Here is a 27,820-nt window from a genome sequence, read left to right on the forward strand (position 1 = left end):
AAAAAATCTAGGCATAAATTGAACGGGGGTGGTTACGTTTAGTAGTTTAGAAGGGTAGGTTGAAAGTACAAATAGGGTCAAAACGTCATTCAGATACACCCTGCATATGTTATATATATTATAATTTCCTGGGGTGTATGTAAACTTTATTGTATCACTATAAATAATTTATGATATAGCAAGAAACAAAAGTGATCCATGAAACTTTTCATTTTTAGCTGATTAATTTTAGGAACTGATACATCTAGGTCGAATGGGTGCCGCAGGTGTAAATTTCAACTTGCAATTATGCGAGCTTCGGGAGTGGGAGAGTTTGAAGTTGTATTATCGACGTCAAATGACGTACGTCGCTGATAAACCTCATTTCCATTTGGCGCCGGCGTCGCGACGCGCTAAACCAACCGCTATTAATATCACAACTGGAGATATGTTGTAGTTTATGGTCCGATGTTTACTGGTGTATTACATATACACAAACGAAAAGTATTTAAGAAATATTATTTTTGCCACCAAAATTTGAAATTACGTTTGAATATTTTGACGTAATGGGTTAGAGATTAATTATTCATGAAATTACTTAACTTCCTGTGAGTCGAGGTAACGCTTCAATATGTAGATAGAGTAGTTATGCTTTGAAACTATAAACAAGACCGCAAACTAGTTATTAATTTAAACAAGTTAACTATTTATGTAAAGAATATTATTTTGTTTTATTAAAACGTCACTCAATTTCCTGGGATTATTCTAGTTCTTCAACGATACTCCTTGGGATACCTGAATCCTTCAGAATCGAAGGAGGCGGTTCTGACCAGTCTTAGAGGTACTTACCAGTTATCCCTTAGGATTAATATGCACTCCGTCGTCTCCGTTACGAAACGCCGACCGACGGTTTCGACGTTCTTTGACGGTAATTGAGACTGATATCCCCCCGAATTCCGTCGGTAATCCGACCAAAGGATTCTCTCCCCCACAATGGCAACACTTACCGAAAGCTCCAAATTCCCACGAGTGGGATTCTAATAGATTTTGACGGATTAAGAGGGGTTTGTACACAAAGTTTTTGTATTATACTGTAAATGAGATTGTAATTCATTAATAAATTTTGATGTCGTAAAAATATTTAGCTTAGAGTAAACTTTAGCAAATTGTGCTGTAACTTGTCGCATTTAGAAACCGTTTGTAATTCAAATGGCCCGCAAACGTTTCCCTTCGGCGAGCATTTAATTAAACTTTCATAAATAGATGGAGAACGAATACAAAGTTTGCGTTTTTCGAGTTCGCGGAATTACGTTTTAAAAATTAACGAGGACCTAAGTAATCCGAAAGTCGAAGGAGAAGAAAATTTTAATGAGTACGACTACGGTTTCTTTATAAACGAAAAATAAAGTGAAAATGTTAAATGTTTCACTTCTGTTACAAACAGATTAAGTAATTAAACGATTTAAATTTAACATTTCCGTTACTTATTTCTCTTAGAATCAAGTTCTAGGAATCACAAGAATCTTTATAAGAAATACACGTTTAGGACCAGATTGCTTGTGTTTTAAATTAATTTATTTGGTTATATATTGACGAGAACTGATCACTTTATTCAAGATCTCTATACAGAAAGAAATGGTTATGTACTTTCTATACAGGGTGGTTCAAATTCGATGTCCGAGTAGGCTAACTCGGAAACTATAAGAGTTAGAAAAAGATTACCTTACATGTCATGATCTCGTTTTTCGAGAAACTGCTAATGCCGAAAACCTCAAAGCGCTATCGTCTTTTGTTTTTCCCCTAGAGGCCAAAATTGAAAATGTCGTAAAACCAACAAGTGCAATTATCTTGGTTATTATTATAGGTGGAGTATTATAACTACGACATACAGTACGGACGTTGCAACACTTAAACGTCAATATAGGGCAGCCTTGTTTTCGGCTCAATGCACCTTTCAGAGTTACTGATGGTGTTAATACCTCAGCTCTGCCGTATCTGCCGTATTTGCGCATAAATTCTCTCTTGTTCATGTTTTCTTATCTCTTCTTTTTCCTTTTCGTGTTCTTTTCTGTTTTGTCTCTGTTTATGTTTATTATTTTTAAGGGGGTGATTGTGGAAGAACGATAGGAGACTATCGAACATCATCTTTTGTTCATAAATTTATACAGGGTGATTCAAAAAACCGCTGACAGACTTCTAGAGTAGATAATACATGAACAATTAAGATGAATAGTCTTAATATACATCGAGTCGCAAATGCCTCCTTAACGAGATATAGTGGGTCAAAGTTTCTTTAAAATTAAACATTATCTGCAATAAAAAGCCCTTTTTTAAAAATATTGCCTACGCCATTGCTAATTTTGTCAAACGGGCTGTATTTTCGTCTAAAGTGATCAATTATGTATCAATTGGTCTCTTATAAAACTTTGATCAATCGCTATATCTCGTTAAGGAGGCATTTGCGACCACATATATATTAAGACTTTTTATTTTATTTTTTGATGTATTACCTGCCCTATAAGTCTGTCAGCGGTTTTTTGAATCAACCTGTATAATTAATTTTTGTTCTTTCAATAATATGTATATTGATTTTTGGGAACAATAAACTTGTTTGTTATTATTATTACATTATCTGGACACTTTTTAACAGAGAATTTCTTGACGTAGTCAAAAATAAATTTTCGATTTTAGATTTTGAGATATCATGAAAATTTTCGTTTTTTTAATAGAAATAACCACTGATTATTCGCTTATTAAAGTCATTATTGTTTTCTGATTACAAAAATATAGGGTTTGACAGGTCTACGAGCCCTAACAACTATATATTGCGACAAAATAAAATGTGTATATAATTAACATTAATTAAACAGTTTAATTTCTTTTAATAATTTTTTCAGATTAATATCATTTGATTATATAATTAACAACAATTTTGTCTAATGAACAACACAAAAAACAAAATACATACCCTTTTGCTTCTAATTAAACTAGAAAAATTTATATTTTACCTGACAACTTAATATTGGGACAATGCAAAGTAACTTCCATAAAAATGGAACAAATTAAGATAAGTAAACTGTGGAAATAACGTAAAATGAAATGTTAAATTGCCGGTTTGTTCTAAAGCTTGTAACATTGTTGCTGTTGAGTAAATCTGTATTTATCAATTAAAATGGTGCGTGGTATCTGTACAGAGTCAAAATCCGTGAATTACTGATTAAAAATTATTGCCACAATAAAACAATACGTGAAAAAGCAGACGAACTTAATATTCCTAAAAGCACAGCGTGGAAAGTAATTAAACATTATGGAGAAACTGGGCAAATTTTAGAAAAAAAGGGTAACAGTTCAGGTCGTCCAAAGTTAGTTTCTGATAGAAATAAAAGAATACTTGTAAAAATCTGCAAAAAAGGACGAAGAAATATTTTAAGACACGTTACCGCGGAATGGAAAAATGAAAGTGGATTAAATATATCAAGGGAATGCTGTCGCAAATGGATTCTTAAAAGTGGATTAAAGTTTTACTTACAAGCAATAATTAAAAAATGTAGCTTTTATTAGAAAATTGTTGTTTTATAGGCAAAAGAAAAACCAGTGTTAACAGAAAAACAACAGAAAGCCAGGCTCATTTTGGCAAAAACTAAACTATCTTGGTCAGCAGAAGACTTTTCCCGGATAATATTCAGCAATGAATCGAAATTTGCAATAAACATTAGGCATTTCATAAAGATTGTTTAAAACGTTGTGTAAAATTTCCGAAGGGAGTAATCATTTGGGGCTGTATGACAGCTTCAGGATAAGGATGCTTTGAATTTATTGATGGCACCGTGAACGCCGCAAAATATCAACAAATACTACAAAACAGCATACTACCAAGTATCGTGCAGTTAAATGTTGGCGAAAATTACATATTTCAGCAGGATGAAGCGGCTTGTCATACGGCCAAAACTACAAAAAAGTGGTTGGCGATCAAAATATTAATGTTCTGTATTGGCCTACCAACAGTCCAGATCTGAATGTAATTGAAACAGTGTGGCACAAAATGAAACAAACTTTGAGGAACAACCCACAACGGACATTGCCAGAACTTAAAGCCAAAATAAAACAAATTTGGGATGGATTTACTCCTGAACAATGTAGAACCTTAGTGAATTCAATACCCAACCGAATGCAAGCGGTTATAAAATCTAAGGGCGATATTAGGTACTCCATATTAGAAATACAAATCGTGCAATGTCCCAATATTTAGTTGTCAGGCAAAATTTACATTTTTCTGGTTTAATTAGAAGTAATAGGATATGTATTTTGTTTTTGTGTTGTTTTATTGTTGTATTTCTTATTGTTTTAGAATAAAGCAAAAATAAACTTTTTTTTAGTGTTGTCAAAGAAATTAAATTTACAGTTTCCTGTAAATTATAACTACAAATTAAAAAAGTATATTTCTGATATTTGAATCAAATACATTTGTTGAACTATTTAATTTATATTTGTTTTTGGAATAGATTACATTATTTATTATTAAATTATTGAAAGATGGCGCTCATATATATATATATATATATTTAAGTCCCTAGTTTTACAAAGTACTGCGGTTTGACGCAATTTGGCTCGAAAGTCAAGCGGGAAATTTAATTTTTTTTTAATTTAAACTACAAACCAAAACATTACGCCAAATTTCCTTTCTTTTTTTCTCGTGGTACTCTGAAGAGTCGAAAGCCCGTCTTACTGCTATTTTTGCAACTCCAAAGGCAACAAGACTGCAATATTTTTATAAATAAGTGGTGAGATGCAGTGACAAGTTGTCAAACCGCCATTTTGGCTCGAAAATAGGCGTCATGAACCTCGGTACTTTGTAAAACTAAAGTTTTTTTTAATTCAAATAAACATAGTAACATTTGTTTGTACTCAAAAATTTTCTGAAGTGTTAAATTAAAAATCCTGTCTTTTAAGATGGATTACGAAAATTACGAAAAGTTTAACATGTTAGAATGTTACATATTAGAAAATGAAATAAATTTTATATAAATTTTTAGTAGAATAATTTTTAGTTATAGTACCGTAATTTACAAGAAACTGTAAATTTAATTTCTTTGACGATACCAAAAAAAGTTTATTTTTAGCTTTATTCTAAAACAACAAGAAATAGATTTATCTAACCCCATATTTTTGTAATCAGAAAAAAATAACGAATTTAATAAGCGAATAATCAGTGTTTGTTTCCATTAAAAAAAAAAAATTGTCATGATATCTCAAAATTTAAAACCGAAAATTTTTTTTGACTACGTCAAGAAATTCTCTGTAAAAAAGTGTCCATATAATGTCTTAATTATAATACTCCACCTATAACAATAACCAAGATAGTTATTATTAGATATTAGATATTTTCAATTTTGGCCTCTAGGGGAAAAACAAAAGACGATTGCGCTTTGAAGTTTTTGGTATTAGCAGTTTCTCGAAAAACGAGATCATGACATGTAAGCTACTTTTTCTCTAACTCTTATAGCTTCCGAGATAGCCTATTCGGACGTCGAATTTGAACCACCCTATACATAACTTTTTCAGTGCCTTCTGCTCAAGAACTACAGAGAGTTCGCAACATCCCCAATGAGCTGCTGAAGTATCTAACAGCGAGGAACCCAACTTCAAACGTTTCTTTATAAACAAAAAGTTTCATTCCAAAATTCCTAACCGTCTCACACAGGCGAATTTTTTAAAAATCTCGGCCAAAATTGGAAAAATTTAAGGAATAAGATTGAAAATGCAATTATTACTATTTGATTAAGTAAACCCCAAGGTGCCTTGAAACACCTTATTTATAATTATTGTAACAATCGCCGCCAAAATATTTTAGTTGTCAATTGATTGTTTAGTAAACAGTTATCACCTAGATAAAACGATTTTTTATATATTTGGAAAATTTATCATAGAACCTATTGCTGGTGGTAAGTAGAATTGTATAATATACAGAAAGCAACAATTCGGTTATTAGTTTTTTGTAATATTGTTTGATTACATCATATGTTTAAATTGAGAAAATAATTTTTTTTACGATATTTAGATGGGCAAAAAATAAATTGTTTCACATTGTTCAAAAGTAATATTGTATACATGTTGTAGATTTTGTTAGAAATTCTTGCGGTATTTTGCGGTTTTACCTTAAAATAAATTTTTATTATAGTGTGTGTATAAAGTTTAGAAAAAAAATCATAATTCTGCTATGTGCTGTTTGGTTGGGGAACGCATTTGCAGTTAGAAAATAAACAAAAAAGTTTCTAACCAAAATTACAATTTACTTTCTGAAACACTAATTAATTTTAGTATGATATGTTAGCGTTCTAAAGTTAATAATTTTCTAGATAGAAATTAAAAAATTGAATTGACACACTGAGTTTTTGGTAAAATATTAAAAGTTGTTATTGTGTCAATTCAATTTATTATTTGCAAGATTTTTTCCTTGAAAATTATTAACCATAAGTTTTATACAGTGTTACGTTTTTATTTTTTTTTCGTTCTTAGTGTTTCTTCTCAATAGACAGGTAGCAAAATTTGTTTTATATTTTTTTTTGTTTCAGCAGCAGAATTCGAGAATCCTTTGTCCTTACCTTTCCTTTTACCCATTAGATGTCGTTATTCCTTATTTCTTTAAAATTTTTGTTTGCAAAATATCTATTAATAATCTTATTAATTTTTTTTTGGGAGGGGAGGTTTTTTTTTTTCTTTTGTTTGTTAATAAGGGATTTAGTTTTTAAATGAAAGACAAATGTTTAATACCTACAGTATTTATTTTGACTTTTACTTTTGGGAGTTGCGCGATAAGGTACATTTTTTTTTGAAATTCGAGTCGAGTATAAATTCGGACGGGTTTTGAAAACTCGGTCTCTTTGGTTTTGGTGACAATTCTCTCCGTCGGTGGTGAAGAAAAGCAACGACGAGTGTAATTCAGCGTAGATAGACATTTTGGAAAATTTGCGATTAAATTTTGGCGTCTTGAAGCTAATCCGAAGTCATCGGAAATATCACTCCCGTTGAAAAGTCGCGGTTAAGTCTTTTCTATAACCCGACCCGGATATTTTAACCGGATTTAATATTTTTCACCATATTCCATAAATTTTGGGCGTAGACCTCGACCAACTGAGGTAAGAATTGCTTATTTCGGTTAATCATAACTTTTCCCATCCATATCACAACATTCTTATTATTTATTGATTAGCATAATTTCATTGATTAGATTTACCCTTTTCATTGAAGGAAAAAAAAAAAAGAAAATCAACCGTTCACACTTACATCCGTTCATTCTTTTCATCCATTCCCTTAGCGAATTTTTTTTTCTAATCGGTAATTACGATCCGTAGGTCTTTTTTTTTTTGGGGGAACCATTTTTGTTAATGAAATTCTTGGTCCTAAAATTCTGAGCACATTTTAATAACTTCAATACCACTGGATATCCACTCCTTACCATACCATCTCGAAGGAAGCTGCTGAAGATCATCCAACTCATACCTTTTCGAAGTTGACTATGAAAATATAAAAAAAAAGAAGACAACTTAAGGTCAGATCAACAATTCGTTTTAAACTTTGAATTTTTTTTTTATTCTACTTTATTGTCTGTTTACTGTTTCAATTATTAAGATTGATAATTCAATTTTTTTTGTACATTATAATAATACTTACCTAGTATAATTTAGGATCTTATTTTTTTTTAAAAAAAAAAAAAAAAAGAATAACATACAAACTAAATTTAGGATATATAATTTTGTTTTGTTTTGAATTTGCGAATCAGTTGATTATAATTTATTTTTTTTTACTTTTGTAAAAGAGTTTAATTGGTATATTTTTTTTGTTATTTTGAAATTCAATTTTTTTTTTAATTTTTTAATCGATTTCTGAAACAAGTACTTGAGGTAGACAATCGGTGTCGCGGTCAATCAGGTGTTTCATTTTTTTTTTTTGGTTATCCAATTAAATCTTCTTAGTTTCATTTTTTTTTTTGATATTTATTTTTCGTTAGGTTGATATTTATTTTGATTTGATTTAACCTATATTTTATTTTATTTTATTTGATTTTTTTTTTGCAATATATATATCATTTTGCTTACCTGCATCTATTGAGTTTCTTTATTTTCTCTCTATATCTTTGTGTTGTTAAATTTTCGTTATTGTATGAACTCTTGTTTCCAACATCACTTCACAATCAGTGCCCGTTGCGAATTAACGGATTGTGTGGCGCCTTAAATAAATCGAACCTTCCCTTCTCCAAACGAGTTTGCCGGGGAGTTCGCAACAAACTGGTTAGGTTTAACGATAACGTAAATTGTTTTGCGGGTTGTGTGTCGATCGGGTAACAATTTCAAAAATTGTCATAATTTTCATTTCGGGTGCGTTTTGGTTTACCTTTTTTTTTAAGGCGTAACAACAGGACGGTCCGTTACTAATGGGACACAGAGCAACAGTGAATTCCTTACATTAAATTATTACGATTTAACCCAATTTATCTTAGTCCACTTATTAATAATAACGAAGATACTTAATAATAATAAGAGATTTAATAATTTTTATCGTCAATTAGTATTAATGCCAATTGACGCTGTTGGTCTAGTGTTTAACAAAATAAAATCATTGTCAACTAATGTTTAAATTTTGCAAAGTGCCCTTAAACAGTGATTATCTTGGAAACGGAGAACTTTAGAGAAGATTGGTAGGTATACCAAATTTATGTAAAAAAATCTGAGAAACTGTTTCAAGTTGTGTGAGTTGCATAAATTTTAACGATGAAAAAGATATGGCCACTTTAAAGGAGTTTTTAAGGCAGGCAATGCTATCTGAAAGATAAATCAAAACTAATGCCAAATTATTGTTTATCGTCTTAAAAATAGTAATGTACTAATTTTCATGGTCATAATGCAAGAGAAAACGAAACATTTAAAGAAAAGCGAAAATAAAGCATTAACTTTAATCATCTGTATTTTCGTTATTATTAACAATAGGACTAACATAAATTGGGTTAAATCGCAACAATTTAATGTCAGGAATTCACTGTTCCTCTGTGTCCCATTAGTAACGGACCATCCTGTATATAAAAATATAGGTAAATACAATTAAATAAAATCGCAATATATCATAAAATACTTCATTCTTGTTAATTGTATAGATATTTTTTAATTTCAATCAATCTTGAAGTAAAAAAATGACAAAAATATCTTTTTGACCAAGATTTTTAACTAATTCGCTTCTGTGCGTCTTGCAGAAAATATTTTCTTTAACTGCATTGTCAGTAAAATTAAAATCGACGATTTTGAAACTGGATATAAAATAAAGTAGCCACCTGGAAACTTATAATTTTGTATAACACAACCTCAAACATTCTTTTATAACCTCAAAAAGTTTCGTTTCTTAATTCGTAACGATTTTGGAGAAAATTATTTTCTTTATCTGCATCATCAACAAATGTCAAATTAAATCGACGATTTTGGAAATGGATTTAAAATAAAGTAGCCACCCTGGAAACTTATAATTTGATATAACACAACCTCAAACGTTCCTTTATAACCTCAAAACGTTTCGTTTCTTAATTCGTAACAATTTTGGAGAAACTTATTTTCTTTATCTGCATCGTCAACAAATGTCAAATTAAATCGATGATTTTGAAAATGGATTTAAAATAAAGTAGCCACACTGAAAACTTATAATTGGGTATAACACAACCTCAAACGTTTCTTTATAACCTCAAAAAGTTTCGTTTCTTAATTCGTAACAATTTTGGAGAAAACTATTTTCTTTATCAGCATCGTCAACAAATGTCAAATTAAATCGACGATTTGAAAATGGATTTAAAATAAAGTAGTCACCCTGGAAACTTATAATTTGGTATAACACAACCTCAAACGTTCCTTTATAACCTCAAAACGTTTCGTTTCTTAATTCGTAACAATTTTGGAGAAAATTATTTTCTTTATCTGCATCGTCAACAAATGTCAAATTAAATCGTCGATTTTGAAAATGGATTTAAAATAAAGTAGCCACCCTGGAAACTTATTATTTGGTATAACATAACCTCAAGCGTTCCTTTATAACCTCAAAAAGTTTCGTTTCTTAATTCGTAACAATTTTGGAGAAAATTATTTTCTTTATACGCATCGTCAACAAATGTCAAATTAAATCGATGATTTTGAAAATGGATTTAAAATAAAGTAGCCACCCTGGAAACTTATAATTTGGTACAACACAACCTCAAACGCTCCTTTATAACCTCAAAAAAATTCGTTTCTTAATTCGCAACAATTTTGGAGAAAATTATTTTCTTTATCTGCATCGTCAACAAATGTCAAATTAAATCGACGATTTTGAAAATGGATTTAAAATAAAGTAGCCACCCTGGAAACTTATAATTTGGTACAACACAACCTCAAACGCTCCTTTATAACCTCAAAAAATTTCGTTTCTTAATTCGCAACAATTTTGGAGAAAATTATTTTCTTTATCTGCATCGTCAACAAATGTCAAATTAAATCGACGATTTTGAAAATGGATTTAAAATAAAGTAGCCACCCTGGAAACTTATAATTTGATATAACACAACCTCAAACGTTCCTTTATAACCTCAAAACGTTTCGTTTCTTAATTCGTAACAATTTTGGAGAAAATTATTTTCTTTATCTGCATCATCAGCAAATGTCAAATTAAACCGATAATTTTGAAAACGGATTTAAAATAAAGTAACCACCCTGGAAACTTAAAATTTGGTATAACATAACCTCAAAGGTTTCTTTATAACCTCAAAAAGTTTCGTTTCTTAATTCGTAACAATTTTGGAGAAAATTATTTTCTTTATCTGCATCGTCAACACATGTCAAATTAAATCGTCGATTTTGAAAATGGATTTAAAATAAAGTAGCCACCCTGGAAACTTATTATTTGGTATAACATAACCTCAAGCGTTCCTTTATAACCTCAAAAAGTTTCGTTTCTTAATTCGTAACAATTTTGGAGAAAATTATTTTCTTCGTCAACAAATGTCAAATTAAATCGACGATTTTGAAAATGGATTTAAAATAAAGTAGCCACCCTGGAAACTTATAATTTGGTATAACATAACCTCAAAGGTTTCTTTATAACCTCAAAAAGTTTCGTTTCTTAATTCGTAACAATTTTGGAGAAAATTATTTTCTTTATCTCCATCGTCAACAAATGTCAAATTAAATCGACGATTTTGAAAATGGATTTAAAATAAAGTAGCCACCCTGGAAACTTATTATTTGGTATAACATAACCTCAAGCGTTCCTTTATAACCTCAAAAAGTTTCGTTTCTTAATTCGTAACAATTTTGGAGAAAATTATTTTCTTCGTCAACAAATGTCAAATTAAATCGACGATTTTGAAAATGGATTTAAAATAAAGTAGCCACCCTGGAAACTTATAATTTGGTATAACATAACCTCAAAGGTTTCTTTATAACCTCAAAAAGTTTCGTTTCTTAATTCATAACAATTTTGGAGAAAATTATTTTCTTTATCTGCATCGTCAACACATGTCAAATTAAATCGTCGATTTTGAAAATGGATTTAAAATAAAGTAGCCACCCTGGAAACTTATTATTTGGTATAACATAACCTCAAGCGTTCCTTTATAACCTCAAAAAGTTTCGTTTCTTAATTCGTAACAATTTTGGAGAAAATTATTTTCTTCGTCAACAAATGTCAAATTAAATCGACGATTTTGAAAATGGATTTAAAATAAAATAGCCACCCTGGAAAGTTATAATTTGATATAACACAACCTCAAACGTTCCTTTATAACCTCAAAAATTTTCGTTTCTTAATTCGTAACAATTTTGGAGAAAATTATTTTCTTTATCTGCATCGTCAACAAATGTCAAATTAAATCGATGATTTTGAAAATGGATTTAAAATAAAGTAGCCACCCTGGAAACTTATAATTTGGTATAACACAACCTCAAACGTTCCTTTATAACCTCAAAAAGTTTCGTTTCTTAATTCGTAACAATTTTGGAGAAAATTATTTTCTTTATACGCATCGTCAACAAATGTCAAATTAAATCGACGATTTTGAAAATGGATTTAAAATAAAGTAGCCACCCTGGAAACTTATAATTTGATATAACACAACCTCAAACGTTCCTTTATAACCTCAAAAAGTTTCGTTTCTTAATTCGTAACAATTTTGGAGAAAATTATTTTCTTTATCTGCATCGTCAACAAATGTCAAATTAAATTGACGATTTTGAAAATGGATTTAAAATAAAATAGCCACCCTGGAAAGTTATAATTTGATATAACACAACCTCAAACGTTCCTTTATAACCTCAAAAAGTTTCGTTTCTTAATTCGTAACAATTTTGGAGAAAATTATTTTCTTTATACGCATCGTCAACAAATGTCAAATTAAATCGACGATTTTGAAAATGGATTTAAATTAAAGTAACCACCCTGGAAACTTATAATTTGGTATAACATAACCTCAAAGGTTTCTTTATAACCTCAAAAAATTTCGTTTCTTAATTCGTAACAATTTTGGAGAAAATTATTTTCTTTAACTACATCTCAAAAATATAATTATTTACTTACCTGATTATGTTTTAAAATCCATGAACTGAAATTAGATTAGGTTATCAAAGAAAATATCTTTTGTTATCATTTTTATTATTATTTTTTATTATTATCATTTTTTATTTCATGTTTTGAATCGCAAAAAAGGAAAATTGTGCACATGTTTTGTTTCTACCTAAAAGAAATCCCTTTTTTAATTTATTAAAAAATCTTTTCTTTCTTTCATTCTTTGTTCGCCCATGTTTCTATTACATTTATTTCTGTTATTCTTTTTTACCCATTAGTGATATGATCCAATAATGACCCTTCACAAAACTCCAATTTCCCCATTGTTAACTTATAACTCGAACTCCCCACTTCTCTAAAATTCAATTTAAACTAGTGGTATTCATGCTCGTTATGAAATGCGGATGGCCACCACCGTGAGTTTCCCCACTTTGTATACTAAAGTGACGATACGAAATATATTCCGGTGGCATTGGTGGGTCTCTCTTCACCGCAGCCCGTTGCTTCTTCACTTTCAAGTAGCCGAGTACCGAGACCAAGACGACGAACACAACGAAACCCATACAACATCCGATTATCAAACCCAATCTACGAGTTAGAATCGACTGTGTCCCCAAGGAACGGTCAGAGTCGTCGATGTCGTCGTCGTCGGGTACACCACTACCCAGACTACCGGAAATGCTGCTCCCCGGATGACCAAGGGTGGTGACTTCGGTGCATTTACTCGTTTGCGAGTCGACGAGTAGAGGGAGCATCGCTTCGGTGAATGTTTCCCCCCAACTATTACTAGAACTACTGCTAGAATCTCGATGGGTTGTTCCTGGACGATTTCCGGAGACTTCCGGGAGTTGCGATAGCCAGTTGCCGAGGGCTAATACGCAAATCAAGTATCTGGTGCCGGGAATTAATCGTGATAATTTTGTTGCCCTCGAAAAACGATCTAACATTTTTCCGCGAATCTAAAAAATAACATTTAAAATTAATAAATATAATAAAACCTCGATATAACGGATTAATACGGGGAAGAGAGTGTCCGTTATAGAAAAAAAGGCACGTTCGTGACGTCACATATGGGTAGGCAACTATTATTTTATTATCAGATGCATAAATAGCGAGAAGATATTAATGGTAACACTCGGAAATCACAGCATGTCATAAAAAAACATTTAGAACAAAAGTTGTAACAAATTTTACTGTTAACAATATTGATCTCTTGCACTTTTGTTCTGATATAAATAGATATCGAGAAAAATACGAAAATATAAAAATTTGACAAATTTGATGCTTTTTCACGTTATTAATGGTACTTTTGTAATGCACTTATGTTCTGAGATAAATAGATATCGAGAAAAATACGAAAATATAAAAATTTGACAAATTTGATGCTTTTTCAAGTTATTAATGGTAACATTCGGGAATCGGAACATGTCATAAAAAAACTTATACAACAAAAGTTGTTGCAAATTTTATTCTTAACAAAATTGCTCTCTTAGATTATTGCTCTTAGATGCATTGATGGCGAGAAAAATACAAATATATGAAAATTGTATGAATTCTTTGTTTTTTGCAAGTTGTAGATGGTAACACTGGGGAATCTAAACATAATACAAAAGAACTTTTTGAAAAAAAGTTGTAACAAATCTTATTCTTTACAATATTTCCCTCATAGATTTTTGCTCTTAGATGCATACATATCGAGAAAAATGGGAATATATGAAAATTTAATCGGAGCATGTCATACAAAAACATATAGAACAAAAGCTGTAGCAAAATTTATACTTAACAATATTGCTCTCTTAGATTTTTTTCCCTTAAACGCATAGATATCGAGAAAAATACGAATATATGAAAATTTGATGAATTCTTGGTTTTTTGCAAGTTGTATATGGTAACAGTAGGGAATCTAAGCATGATGCAGAAAAACTCTTAGAACAAAAGTTGTGACAAATCTTATTCTTAACAATATTGCTCTCTTGCACTTTTGTTCTGAGATACATAGATATCGAGAAGAATACGAAAATGTGAAAATGTTACGTTTTTGTTGTTTTGTCAAGTTGTTAATGGTATCATTCGGGAATCAGAGCATGTCATAAAAAAACTTATAACATGAAAGTTGTAGGAAATTTTATTCTTAACAATATTGCTCTCTTACATTTTTGATCTTATTGTTAGATGCATACATATCGAGAAAAACATGCATATATGAAAATTTGATGAATTCTTGGTTTTTTGCAAATTGTATATGGTAACAGTTGGGAATCTGAGCATATTACAAAAAAAACTTTTAAAACAAAAGTTGTAACAAATCCTATTCTTAACAATATTGCTCTCTTACACTTTTGTTCTGAGATACATAGATATCAAGAAGAATACGAAAATGTGAAAATTTGACGAGTTGTTGTTTTGTCAAGTTATTAATGGTATCATTCGGGAATCGAAGCATGTCACAAAAAAACTTTTAAAACAAAAGTTGTAGCAAAATTCATTCTTAACAATGTTTGTTTTTTGCAAGTTATAGATGGTAACGCTGGGGAATCTGAGCATATTACAAAAAACCTTTTAGAACAAAAGTTGTAACAAATCTTATTCTTAATAATATTGCTCTCTTGCACTTTTGTCCTGAGATACATAGACATCGAGAAGAATACGAAAATGTGAAAATGTTACGTTTTTGTTGTTTTGTCAAGTTGTTAATGGTATCATTCGGGAATCAAAGCATGTCATAAAAAAACTTATAACATGAAAGTTGTAGGAAATTTTATTCTTAACAATATTGCTCTCTTACATTTTTGATCTTATTGTTAGATGCATACATATTGAGAAAAACATGCATATATGAAAATTTGATGAATTCTTGGTTTTTTGCAAATTGTATATGGTAACAGTTGGGAATCTGAGCATATTACAAAAAAACTTTTAAAACAAAAGTTGTAACAAATCCTATTCTTAACAATATTGCTCTCTTACACTTTTGTTCTGAGATACATAGATATCGAGAAGAATACGAAAATGTGAAAATGTTACGTTTTTGTTGTTTTGTCAAGTTGTTAATGGTATCATTCGGGAATCAGAGCATGTCATAAAAAAACTTATAACATGAAAGTTGTAGGAAATTTTATTCTTAACAATATTGCTCTCTTGCACTTTTGTTCTAAGATACATAGATATCGAGAAGAATATGAAAATTTGACGATTTGTTGTTTTGTCAAGTTATGAATGGTATCATTCGGAAATCGGAGCATGTCATAAAAAAACTTTTAAAACAAAAGTTGTAGCAAATGTTATTCTTAACAATATTACTCTCTTAGATTTTTGCTCTTAGATGCATACATACCGAGAAAAATACGAATATATGAACATTTCATGAATACTTTGTTTTTTGCAAGTTGTAGATGGTGACACTGGAAAATCTGAGCATATTATAAAAAAGCTTTTAGAACAAAAGTTGTAACAAATCTTATTCTTAACAATATTGCTCTCTTGCACTTTTGTTCTGAGATACATAGATATCGAGGAGAATATGAAAATATGAAAATTTGATGATTTGTTGTTTTTTCATGTTATTAATGGTATCATTCGGAAATCGGAGCATGTCACAAAAAAACTTTTAAAACAAAAGTTGTAGCAAAATTTATTCCTAACAATATTGCTCTCTTAAATTTTTGCTCTTAGATGCATAGATATCGAGAAAATACGAATATATGAAAATTCTATGAATTCCTTGTTTTTTGCAAGTTATAGATGGTAACACTGGGGAATCTGAGCATATCACAAAAAACCTTTTAGATCGAAAGTTGTAACAAATCTTATTCTTAACAATATTGCTCTCTTGCACTTTTGTTCTGAGATACATAGATATCGAGAAGAATATGAAAATGTAAAAATTTGACGATGTGTTGTTTCGTCAAGTTATTAATGGGTATCATTCTGGAATCGAAGCATGTCACAAAAAAACTTATAGAGTAAAAGCTGTAACAAATTTTGCTCTTAACAATATTGCTCTCTTAGATTTTTGCTCTTAGATGCATAGATATCGAGAAAAACACGAATATATGAAAATTTTATGAATTCCTTGTTTTTTGCAAGTTATAGATGGTAACACTGGGGAATCTGAGCATATTACAAAAAACCTTTTAGATCGAAAGTTGTAACAAATCTTATTCTTAACAATATTGCTCTCTTGCACTTTTGTTCTAAGATACATAATATCGAGAAGAATACAAAAATATGAAAATTTGGCGATTTTTTGTTTTTTCAAGTTATTAATGTGTCACTCTGGAATTGGAGCATGTCATAAAAAAACTTATAGAATAAAAGTTGTAGCAAATTTTATTCTTAACAATATTGCTCTCTTGCACTTTGGCTCTCAGAAGCATACATATCGAGAAGAATAAGGAAGTATGAAAATTTGACGAATTTTTTACTTTTTCAAGTTGTTAATGATAACACTCGGGAATCGCAGCATGTCACAAAAGAACTTTTAAAACAAAATGTGTAGTAAAATTTCTTCTTAACATTATTGCTCTTTTAGATTTTTGTTCTTTGATGCATAAATATTGAGAAAAATACGAATATATATGAAAATTTTATGAATTCTTGGTTTTTTGCAAGTGGTACATGGTAACACTGGTGAATCTAAGCATATTAGAAAAAAATTTTTACAACAAAATTTATAACAAATTTCATTCTTAACAATATTGCTCTCTTGCACTTTTGTTCTTAGATATATAGATATCGAGAAGAATTCGAAAATGTCAAAATTTGACGATTTGTTGTTTTTTTCATTAATGGTATTATTCTGGAATCTGCGCATATTACAAAAAAACTTTTAGGACAAAAGTTGCAACAAATCTTATTCTTAACAATTGCTCTTAACAATATTGAATACGAAAATATGAAAATTTGAGGAATTTTTTCCTTTTTCAACTTATAAAAAAACTTTTAAAACAAAAGTTATAACAAATCTTATATCGAGATTTCACTTACTTCATCAAGTCCATCAATAGAATGATAAACAACTTGATATCCATGAAGACCCGAATGATTCCTACTTTGCCAGGAAACTAAAACCGAGAAAGGTTGGATATCCTGAATCGCCAATTTTATAATTAAGGGTTGATCACAAAACTGCTCCGGTTTTAAATTCAAAAAAACCCTCCCTCTTAATTCGGGGGGATGCTCGCATTTTAACGAATGCAAAGCCGGGTCGACCAATTTCTGATGATCCCTCAACCATTCCCACAATTCGTGAGAATCGCAACTACACGATAAAGGGTTTTCTAAAAAAAATTTTTTTTAATTTCATTATTAAAAATTTATTTAACTGATTATTTAATCACCTTCAGTTCTTAAAGATCTTATTTGAGTTTCCAAAGGACGAAAAGCACTCAATGGGATATTTTCCAAATAATTCCTGCTTAAATCCAAACTCCTTAGTTTTTTTAACGGCTTAAATGCATCCGTTGAAACTGAAGATATCCAATTTCCGAAGAGATAAAGCTCAACTAAATTATCTAAGTGTTGAAAAACCGATTTTCCAATCCTTCCGATGTGATTGTAAGATAAATCAAGAATTTGTAACGATTTTAAATCAATTGGGAACTCCTCAAGTTCTTTTAATTTATTTTGAGTTAAATTTAATAATCTTAAATGAGTTAAGCCTTGTAATCTTTCTTGCGGTAATAACTCCAATTCATTTATCCTTAAATCTAACGTTAATAAATTTGGGAGGCTTCCAAAAGCACCAGGAGAAATCCGGCTAATTTTATTATTTCCCAAGTAAATGTGTTGTAGAGATGGGAAAGATTCAAAATCTTTACTGGTAACAATCGTTAAATTTGTGTGTGTGATGTAAATTTCTTCCAAAACGGGATATTTCCCTGTAATCCCAATATCGTGGACTCTCACCAAAGGATTTCCGGTTAAATTTAACCAATTTAAATTGGGTAAAGTTGTTTCTGATAAAGCGGAAGTTGGTATTTGTCTAAATCGGTTTTCAGCCAAATGAATTCGCTTTAATTGTAAAGAAAAATGAAAAAAATTCGTCGGTAACGCAGCCAATTGATTCGAACTCAAATCCACCGACGTTAATTGGCTCAGATTTAAAGACGCAAACCCGGAAATTGAAGAAATCCGATTTCCACTTAAATCTAAATCTTTCAAATTCACCAATTTGTTTAATTTGTTCGCTTCGAACGAAGAAATTTTATTTCTATCCAACGATAACGTTTCTAAACTAGAAATGTTTAGCGCTAAAAACGGAATTTCGCTAAAATTATTTCCCCCCAATTTCAATTCTTTTAGAACCCCTAAATTCTCGAAAACCTCTCGTTTTAAGTCGACCAATAAATTTTCAGTTAAATCAATTTTAATTAGATTTTTATTTTTCGTAAAAACATCTTTCGATATTCTCGTGATGTTGCAAAATTGGATCGATAAATATTGAAGGGATGGTAATTTCGATAAAGAATTATCGAAGAATGTGAAATTATTTCCTCCAAGTTTTAGAATTCGTAATCCCTCGATGTCTAAGTGTTTTAAATCGAAGATTTCCAAGTTGTTTTCTTCTAAGTTAAGCTCGTTTAAGTTGTTTAAACCGTTGAAAGCACCTTTTTCGATCGTTTTAATGGTTGAATTCATCAAATTAAGAAATCTAAAACGTAAATTAAAGTATTAAATTTTATATAATACGCTAAAAAGTCAGCAACAACCTGTTCTTTTGGTTTTAAAACAATGCGAAATTTTCTAAAAATTATATTGGCTGTATTTTTAGGAATTGTGATATGATATGTATGTTAAATTGTAGCTTAAAGATTCCTATTTATATAATATAAAGACTATAAGATAATAGTATTGAAATTTCCAGGAAAAAGTCATTAACGGAATTGTCAACTTTATAATTCAAAAATAATACGAAATTTTCAAAAAATCGTATCAGCTGCATTTTTAAGAATCATGATATGATTCGTATGTTAAATTGTAGCTTAAAGATTTTAGTTTATGATATGATAAAAAGGCTATAACGTATTATTGAAATTTCCAAGAAAAATCATTAAAGAAGGAATTGTCAAATTTATAAATCAAAAATAATACGTAATTTTCAAAAAATCGTATCGTCTTTATTTTTAAGGATAATAATATGATATGTATGTTAAATTGTAGCTTAAAGATTCTAGTTTATGATATGCCATAAAGACTATAATATAATATTATTGAAATTTCCAGGAGAAAGGCATTAAAGAAGGAATTGTCAAATTTATGAATCAAAAATAATACATAATTTTCAAAAAATCGTATTGGCTGTATATTTAAGAATCATCATATGATACGTATGTTAAATTATAGCTTAAAGATTCTAGTTTATGATATGACATCATGACTATCAGGTGATATTATTGAAATTTCTAGGAAAATGTCATTAAAGGAAGAATTGTCAAACTTATTCATCAAAAATACTGGTTTTTCAAAAAATCGTATCTGCTGTATTTTTAAGAAACATTATATGATATATATGTTAAATTGTAGCTTAAAGATTCCGGTTTATGATATGATATAAAGACTATAAGATAATATTATTAAAATTTCCAAGAAAAAGTCATTAAAGAAGGAATTGTCAAATTTATAAATCAAAAATAATACGAAATTTTCAAAAAATCGTATCGGCTGTATTTTTAAAAATTATGATATGATACGTATGTTAAATTGTAGCTTAAAGATTCTAGTTTATGATATGACATCATGACTATCAGGTGATATTATTGAAATTTCTAGGAAAATGTCATTGAAGGAAGAATTGTCAAACTTATTCATCAAAAATACTGGTTTTTCACAAAATCTTATCTGCTGTATTTTTAAGAAACATTATATGATATATATGTTAAATTGTAGCTTAAAGATTCCGGTTTATGATATGATATAAAGACTATAAGATAATATTAATAAAATTTCCAAGAAAAAGTCATTAAAGAAGGAATTGTCAAATTTATAAATCAAAAATAATACGAATTTTCAAAAAATCGTATCGGCTGTATTTTTAAAAATTATGATATGATACGTATGTTAAATTGTAGCTTAAAGATTCTAGTTTATGATATGACATCATGACTATCAGGTGATATAATTGAAATTTCCAGGAAAATGTCATTAAAAAAGGAATTGTCAAACTTATTCATCAAAAATACTGGTTTTGCAAAAAATCGTATCTGCTGTATTTTTAAGAAACATTATATGATATATATGTTAAATTGTAGCTTAAAGATTCCGGTTTATGATATGATATAAAGACTATAAGATAATATTAATAAAATTTCCAAGAAAAAGTTATTAAAGAAGGAATTGTCAAATTTATAAATCAAAAATAATACGAAATTTTCAAAAAATCGTATCGGCTGTATTTTTAAAAATTATGATATGATACGTATGTTAAATTGTAGCTTAAAGATTCTAGTTTATGATATGACATCATGACTATCAGGTGATATAATTGAAATTTCCAGGAAAATGTCATTAAAAAAGGAATTGTCAAACTTATTCATCAAAAATACTGGTTTTGCAAAATATCGTATCTGCTGTATTTTTAAGAAACATTATATGATATATATGTTAAATTGTAGCTTAAAGATTCCGGCTTATGATATGATATAAAGACTATAAGATAATATTATTAAAATTTCCAAGAAAAAGTCATTAAAGAAGGAATTGTCAAATTTATAAATCAAAAATAATACGAAATTTTCAAAAAATCGTATCGGCTGTATTTTTAAAAATTATGATATGATACGTATGTTAAATTGTAGCTTAAAGATTCTAGTTTACGATATGGTATAAAGACTATAAGGTAATATTATTGAAAGTTACAGAAAAATATCATTAAAGAAGGGAATTGTCAAATTTATAAATCAAAAATAATACTAAATTTTCAAAATATCGTATCAGCTGTATTTTTAAGAATCATCATATGATACGTATGTTAAATTGTAGCTTAAAGATTCTAGTTTATGATATGACATCATGACTATCAGGTGATATTATTGAAATTTCCAGGAAAATGTCATTAAAGAAAGAATTGTCAAACTTATTCATCAAAAATACTTGTTTTTCAAAAAATCGTATCTGCTGTATTTTTAAGAAACATTATATGATATATATGTTAAATTGTAGCTTAAAGATTCCGGTTTATGATATGATATAAAGACTATAAGATAATATAATTGAAATTTCCAGGAAAAAGTCATTAAAAAAGGAATTGTCAAATTAATAAATAAAAATAATACGTAATTTTCAAAAAATCGTATCAGCTTTATTTTTAAGAATTATGATATGATTCGTATGTTAAATTGTAGCTTAATGATTCTAGTTTATGATATGATATAAAGACTATAAGGAAAAATTATTGAAATTTTCAGGAAAATGTCATAAAGAAGGTATTGTCAAATTAATAAATAAAAATAATACGTATTTTTCAAAAAATCGTATCAGCTGTATTTTTAAGAATCATGATATGATACGTATATCAAATTTTAGCTTCAAGATTCTAGTTTATGATATGATAAGAAGGCTATAACGTAATATTATAGAAATTTCCAAAAAAAAATCATTAAAGAAGGAATTGTCAAATTTATAAATCAAAAGTAATACGTAATTTTCAAAAAATCGTATCGACTTTATTTTTAAGGATAATGATATGATATGTATGTTAAATTGTAGCTTAAAGATTCTAGTTTATGATATGATATAAAGACTATAAGATAATATTATTGAAATTTTCAGGAAAAAGGCATTAAAGAAGGAATTGTCAAATTTATTCATCAAAAATACTTGTTTTTCACAAAATCGTATCTGCCGTACTTTTAAGAATCATTATATGATATATATGTTAAATTGTAGCTTAAAAATTCTGGTTTATGATATGATAAAAAGATAATAAGGTAATATTATTGAAATTTCGAGAAAAATGTCATTAAAGAAGGAATTGTCAAATTTATAATTCAAAAATAATACGTAATTTTCAAAAAATCGTATCAGCTGTATTTTTCAGAATCATGATATGATACGTATGTTAAATTGTAACTAAAACATTCTATTTTATGATATGATATAAAGACTGTAAGGTAATATGATTGAAATTTCCAGGAAAATATCACTAAAGAAGGAATTGTCAAATTTATAAATCAAAAATTATAAGTAACATTCAAAAAATCGTATCACCTGTATTTTTAAGAATCATGATATGGTACGTATGTTAAATTGTAGTTTAAAGATTCTAGTTTATGATATGATATAAAGACTACAAGATAATATTATTGAAATTTCCAGGAAAAAGTCATTAAAGAAGGAATTGTCAAATATATAAATCAAAAATAATACGTAATTTTCAAAAAATCGTATCAGCCGTATTTTTAAGAATCATGATATGATACGTATGTTAAATTGTAGTTTAAAGATTCTAGTTTATGATATGATATAAAGACTATAAGATAATATTATTGAAATTTCCAGGAAAAAGTCATTAAAGAAGAAATTGTCAAATTTATAAATCAAAAACAATACTTAATTTTCAAAAAATCGTATCAGCTGTATTATTAAGAATCATGATATGATTCGTATGTTAAATTGTAGCTTAAAGATTCCGGTTAATGATGTGATATAAAGACTATAAGATAATATTATTGAAATTTCGAGGAAACAACTATTAATTATAGATAATTTGCAAAAAATCATATCGGCTCATATGTTAAATTGTAGCTTAAAGATTGTAATTTATGATATGATATAACTACTACAAGCTAATATTATTATATGATACGGACGTTAAATTGTTGCTTAAACATTCCAGTTTATGATATGATATAAAAACTATAATTGAATATTATTGAAATTTCCAGGAACAACTATTAAACAAGATTAAACAACTGTCAAATTTATAAATCATAGATAATTTGCAAAAAATCGTATCGGCTGTATTTTTAAGAACATGATATGATATGTATGTTAAATTGTAGCTTAAAGATTCTAGTTTATGATACGATAAAATAACTATAGGATAATACCATTGAGATTTCTAAAAAAAAATTATTAAAGAGCAAATTGTCAATTTATAAATCAAAATAATAGGTACTTTTAAAAAAATCATATCGGCTGTATTCCTAAGAATCATGATATGATATGTATGTTAAATTGTAGCTTATAGATTGCAGTTTATGATATGATATAACTACTACAAGCTAATATTATTGAAATTTCCAGAAAAATATTAAAGTAGAAATTGTCAAATTTATAAATTATAGGTAATTTTCAAAAAATCGTGTCGGTTATATTTTTAAGAATCCTAATGATATATGATACGTATGTTAAATTGTAGCTTAAAGATTGTAATTTGTGATATGATATAAAAGCTATTATGTAATATTATTGAAATTTCCAGAAAAATATTATTAAAGTAGAAATTGTCAAATTTATAAATCAAAAAATATAGATAATTTTCAAAAAATCGTATCGACTGTATTTTTAAGAATCATGATATGATTCGTATGTTAAATTGTAGCTTAAAGATTGTAGTTTATGATATGATATAAAGACTATAACGTAATATTTTTGAAGTTTTCAGGAAAAAGTCGTTAATGAAAGAATTGTCAAATTTATAAATCAAAAATAATACATAATTTTCAAAAAATCGTTGCAGCTGTAGTTTTAAGAATCATGATATGATACGTATGTTAAATTGTAGCTTAAAGATTGTAGTTTATGATATGATATAAAGACTATAAGGTAATATTATTGAAATTTTCAGGGAAAAGTCATGAAAGAAAGAATTGTCAAATTCATAAATCAAAAATAACACGTAATTTTCAAAAACTCATATCAGCTGTATTTTTCCGAATCATGATATGATATGTATGTTAAATTGTAGCTTAAAGATTCTAGTTTATGATACGATAAAAAGACTATTAGGTAATATTATTGAAATTTCCAAGAAAAAATCATTACAGTAGGAATTGTCAAATTTATAAATCAAAAATAGTACATAATTTTCAAAAAATCGTATCCGCTGTATTTTTAAGAATTATCATATGATACGTGTGTTAAATTGTAGCTTAAAGATTTTAGTTTATGATATGATATAAAGACTATAAGGTAATATTACTGAAATTTTCAGGAAAATGTCATTAAAGGAATTGTCAAATTTATAAATCAAAATAATAGGAAATTTTCAAAAAAATCGTATCGGCCGTATTTTTCCGAATCATGCTATGATTTGTATGTTAAATTATAGCTTAAAGATTCCAGTTTATGATATGATATAAAAACTATAAGGTAATATTATTGAAAATTGAGAATTTCCCAGAATCATGCCAACTGTATTTTTAACAGTTATAAAAGGATTTATATGCTAAATAGAAGCTAAAAGAAAAGCTAAATAATAAAAATTTCCTGCAAAAAAGTTTTAATTGCGGAATTGTCAAATTTATACATAAACAAACAATCAATTTTAAAAAAAATCATACCAACTGCATTTTGAACAGTTAAAAAACGATTTATATCTTAAATTTAAGCTAAAAGACTCCAGTCTATTATAAGATATAAAAATATCTTGATGTAGGATAATAAAAATTTTAATTGAAGAAATATCAAATTTATAAATCTCATATAATACGAAGTTTTCAGAAAAAAAAAACATATCGACTGCATTTTTCAGGATCATGATATGATATGTATGTTAAATTGTAGCTTAAAGATTCTAGTTTATGATATGATATAATAATTTACAGAAAAAAGTATTAAAGTAAAAATAGCCAAATTTATAAATCAAAAGGGTGTTGCAAACTTTTTGGCGGATATAAATTATTGTTATAATTTCAAATCAAACCTTATCGGTAAACGTTCTTGAAAAACATCCTCTTGGAGAACACTCAATAAATTATTCGATAAATCTAAAACCCTTAACTTTTTCAAATTAACCAAAGCTTTCTGTTCGATCATTTCGATTCCATTCCCAGCTAAATAAAGTTCTTCTAAATCGTGTAATTCAGCGAACGTAGTCGTGGTTATAACTTTTAATTGATTTATACTCAAATCGAGGAATTTTAAAGCTTGCATCGGTTCGAAAGTCTTATCCTCAATCGTATTAATACTATTATTATTTAAATAAACTCTCTGTATCAATAATAAATCCCGAAATAAAGCCCTATCTAATTTTTTTAATTTATTATGACTTAACCACATTATTTGAACGCTCGATTGTCCTTTTAATGAATCGTTACTTAACGAAACGATTCGATTCGAATCCAATTGTATTGAAATTAACGACGGTGATTCTCTCATAAAAACGTCTTCCAATTCGACGATTTCATTCCCTTGCAAATTGACGTGCTGTAAACTTTGTAACGTTCGAAATGAGCCAACATCAATCGTTGAAATCAAATTATTTTGTAGGTGAAGCTCTAACAACGACGGTAAAGGGTCAAAAACTCCGCGATAAATCGTTTTGATACGATTATTATGAAGCCGAATCTCTTTTAAAGACACGGTCTTATCAAAAGTTCCTGGATCCAAATCAACGATTAAGTTTGAATCTAAACTTAACGATGTTAAATTTTTATTTTCAATAAATAAATCTTTCGGTATCATCGGGATAAAATTCGAGCTCAAATGAAGTTGAGATAAATTAATTAAAGTTGTCAACGAGTTTGGATGAATTTGTCTTATTGCGTTTTGTTGTAAATAAATAATCGTGATATTTTCCGAATCAGTAAAAGCATCTAACGGTATTTCAAGGACGTTATTCTCCGATAATAAAAGTTCTTTAAGTTCTGGTAATCTCGAAAATAAACCGTTAATATAATGGATGTGATTATGACTTAAATCGATCGACCTCAAATTTTTATTCGATTGAAACGTTTGCGAATCCAAAAAGACGATTTTATTATGACTCAAATCGATCGATTCTAAATTAATTAAAGAAATAAATGCGTTTGGGTGGACGCTTTCGATAATGTTGTAATATAAACTTAAAGTTTTTACGGACGGGGTTGGTTTAAAACATTCTTCGCCTAAATCTTCGAAATTATTTGAGCTCAAATCTAAATATAATAAAGCGTCCAATCTTGAGTAACCATCATCTTGTATCTTATTAATTTCGTTCCAAGCTAATTTTAATATTTTTAATCGATCCAATCGCCTTAATGATGTTATTGGAAAATATTGTAATCGATTTTCGGATAAATCCAATTCGGTTAAAGTTCCTTCTAATCCAGCAAAACCATACTCGGAAATTTTTAAAACTTTATTCCCTTTCACGTTCAATTTAATCAAGTTTAACCCGTAAAAACTATAACTTGGTAAATCAGAAATTTCATTCGATTCCAAATCTAAAGCGATTAACTTTAGCAAACCGCTAAAAGCTTTCTGGGGAATTTCTTTTAATTGTCCCGATAATAAACTAATCGATTCAATTTCCGGTTTTAAAACGAACAATGCGTCATCGAGTAATTCCTCGATATTCGATTGGGAAATTTGTAAATGTTTGATGACGGTTCCATCTGGGAAAAAATCTGACGACAATTTCGTTATGGATTTGTCCAGGTCGTAGACGCTTAATGATTGGATTGGACCGTGGACGGTTTTTAAAACTTGTCTTAGTGAGTTTGATGTCGCCGCTGGGCATTCTAGAAAAATTCCGTCTTCAAAACTGTAACAGGGACACGATGGGTTTTGATGGACGTCCGGACAGTGGACTTCTATGTCTTCTTGAGCCCTTGGGCAGGTTGTAATGAGGAGTCCTGCCGTTACAATTAGGGTGAACAAGTGGGCGCCATTTAGCGCCATCAGGAGCCGGACATCGATGGGATTGTTATCGAAGAGAACATTTTCTGAAAAGAGAAACAAAATTTTATTAAATTTCGATGTGGATGGATTAAGTCAAGATTGTTACACCGTCGAAAGTTAAAAATTGGTACAGTCCAACCTCAAATGTTCCTTAATAACCTCAAAAAGTTTCATTTCTTCATTCCGATTCGTTTTGGAGAAAACAATTTTTTTCTTAACCTTCTTTTGTACAAACGCATATCAAATTGACGATGTTTAAAAATGTTTATAAAATGAATTAGTTACCGTGGAAACTTAAAATTTGGTACAATCTAGCCTCAAACGTTCCTTTATAACCTCAAAAAGTTTCATGTCTTAATTCCGATTCGTTTTGGAGAAAACAATTTTTTTCTTTAACCTTGTTTTGAACAAATGTCATATCAAATTGAAGATGTTTAAAAATGTCTAA

General features: G+C 28.7%; 1 protein-coding gene and 2 long non-coding RNA genes across 3 annotated transcripts in view; 1 reads left to right on the forward strand and 2 right to left on the reverse strand.

Moving 5' to 3' along the window:
- Nucleotides 1–352: 352 nt before the first annotated feature.
- LOC139429543 (uncharacterized) lies at nucleotides 353–1,119 on the forward strand. The gene is made up of 2 exons (XR_011640096.1): nucleotides 353–597; nucleotides 749–1,119. It is a non-coding gene; the product is annotated as an uncharacterized lncRNA (long non-coding RNA).
- Nucleotides 1,120–6,742: 5,623 nt separating this feature from the next.
- Nucleotides 6,743–8,376, reverse strand: LOC111413928 (uncharacterized). The gene is made up of 2 exons (XR_011640059.1): nucleotides 8,076–8,376; nucleotides 6,743–7,493 (listed from the first exon to the last, which is right to left on the reverse strand). It is a non-coding gene; the product is annotated as an uncharacterized lncRNA (long non-coding RNA).
- Nucleotides 8,377–12,617: 4,241 nt separating this feature from the next.
- The window catches only part of LOC111418415 (protein artichoke), a 52,277-nt gene continuing 37,074 nt past the window's right edge, over nucleotides 12,618–27,820 (reverse strand). Inside the window, exons 2-5 of the mRNA XM_071195150.1 lie at nucleotides 25,415–27,416; nucleotides 17,889–19,201; nucleotides 17,536–17,828; nucleotides 12,618–13,508 (exon numbers count right to left, since the gene is read on the reverse strand). Of these exons, the coding sequence (XP_071051251.1) occupies nucleotides 12,912–13,508; nucleotides 17,536–17,828; nucleotides 17,889–19,201; nucleotides 25,415–27,372 (4,161 nt within the window). The 5' untranslated portion in view covers nucleotides 27,373–27,416 and the 3' untranslated portion in view covers nucleotides 12,618–12,911. The remainder of the gene's footprint in view (nucleotides 13,509–17,535; nucleotides 17,829–17,888; nucleotides 19,202–25,414; nucleotides 27,417–27,820) is intronic.

Source organism: Onthophagus taurus, chromosome 3 (genome assembly GCF_036711975.1).
Source record: "Onthophagus taurus isolate NC chromosome 3, IU_Otau_3.0, whole genome shotgun sequence".
Lineage (NCBI taxonomy): Eukaryota > Metazoa > Arthropoda > Insecta > Coleoptera > Scarabaeidae > Onthophagus > Onthophagus taurus.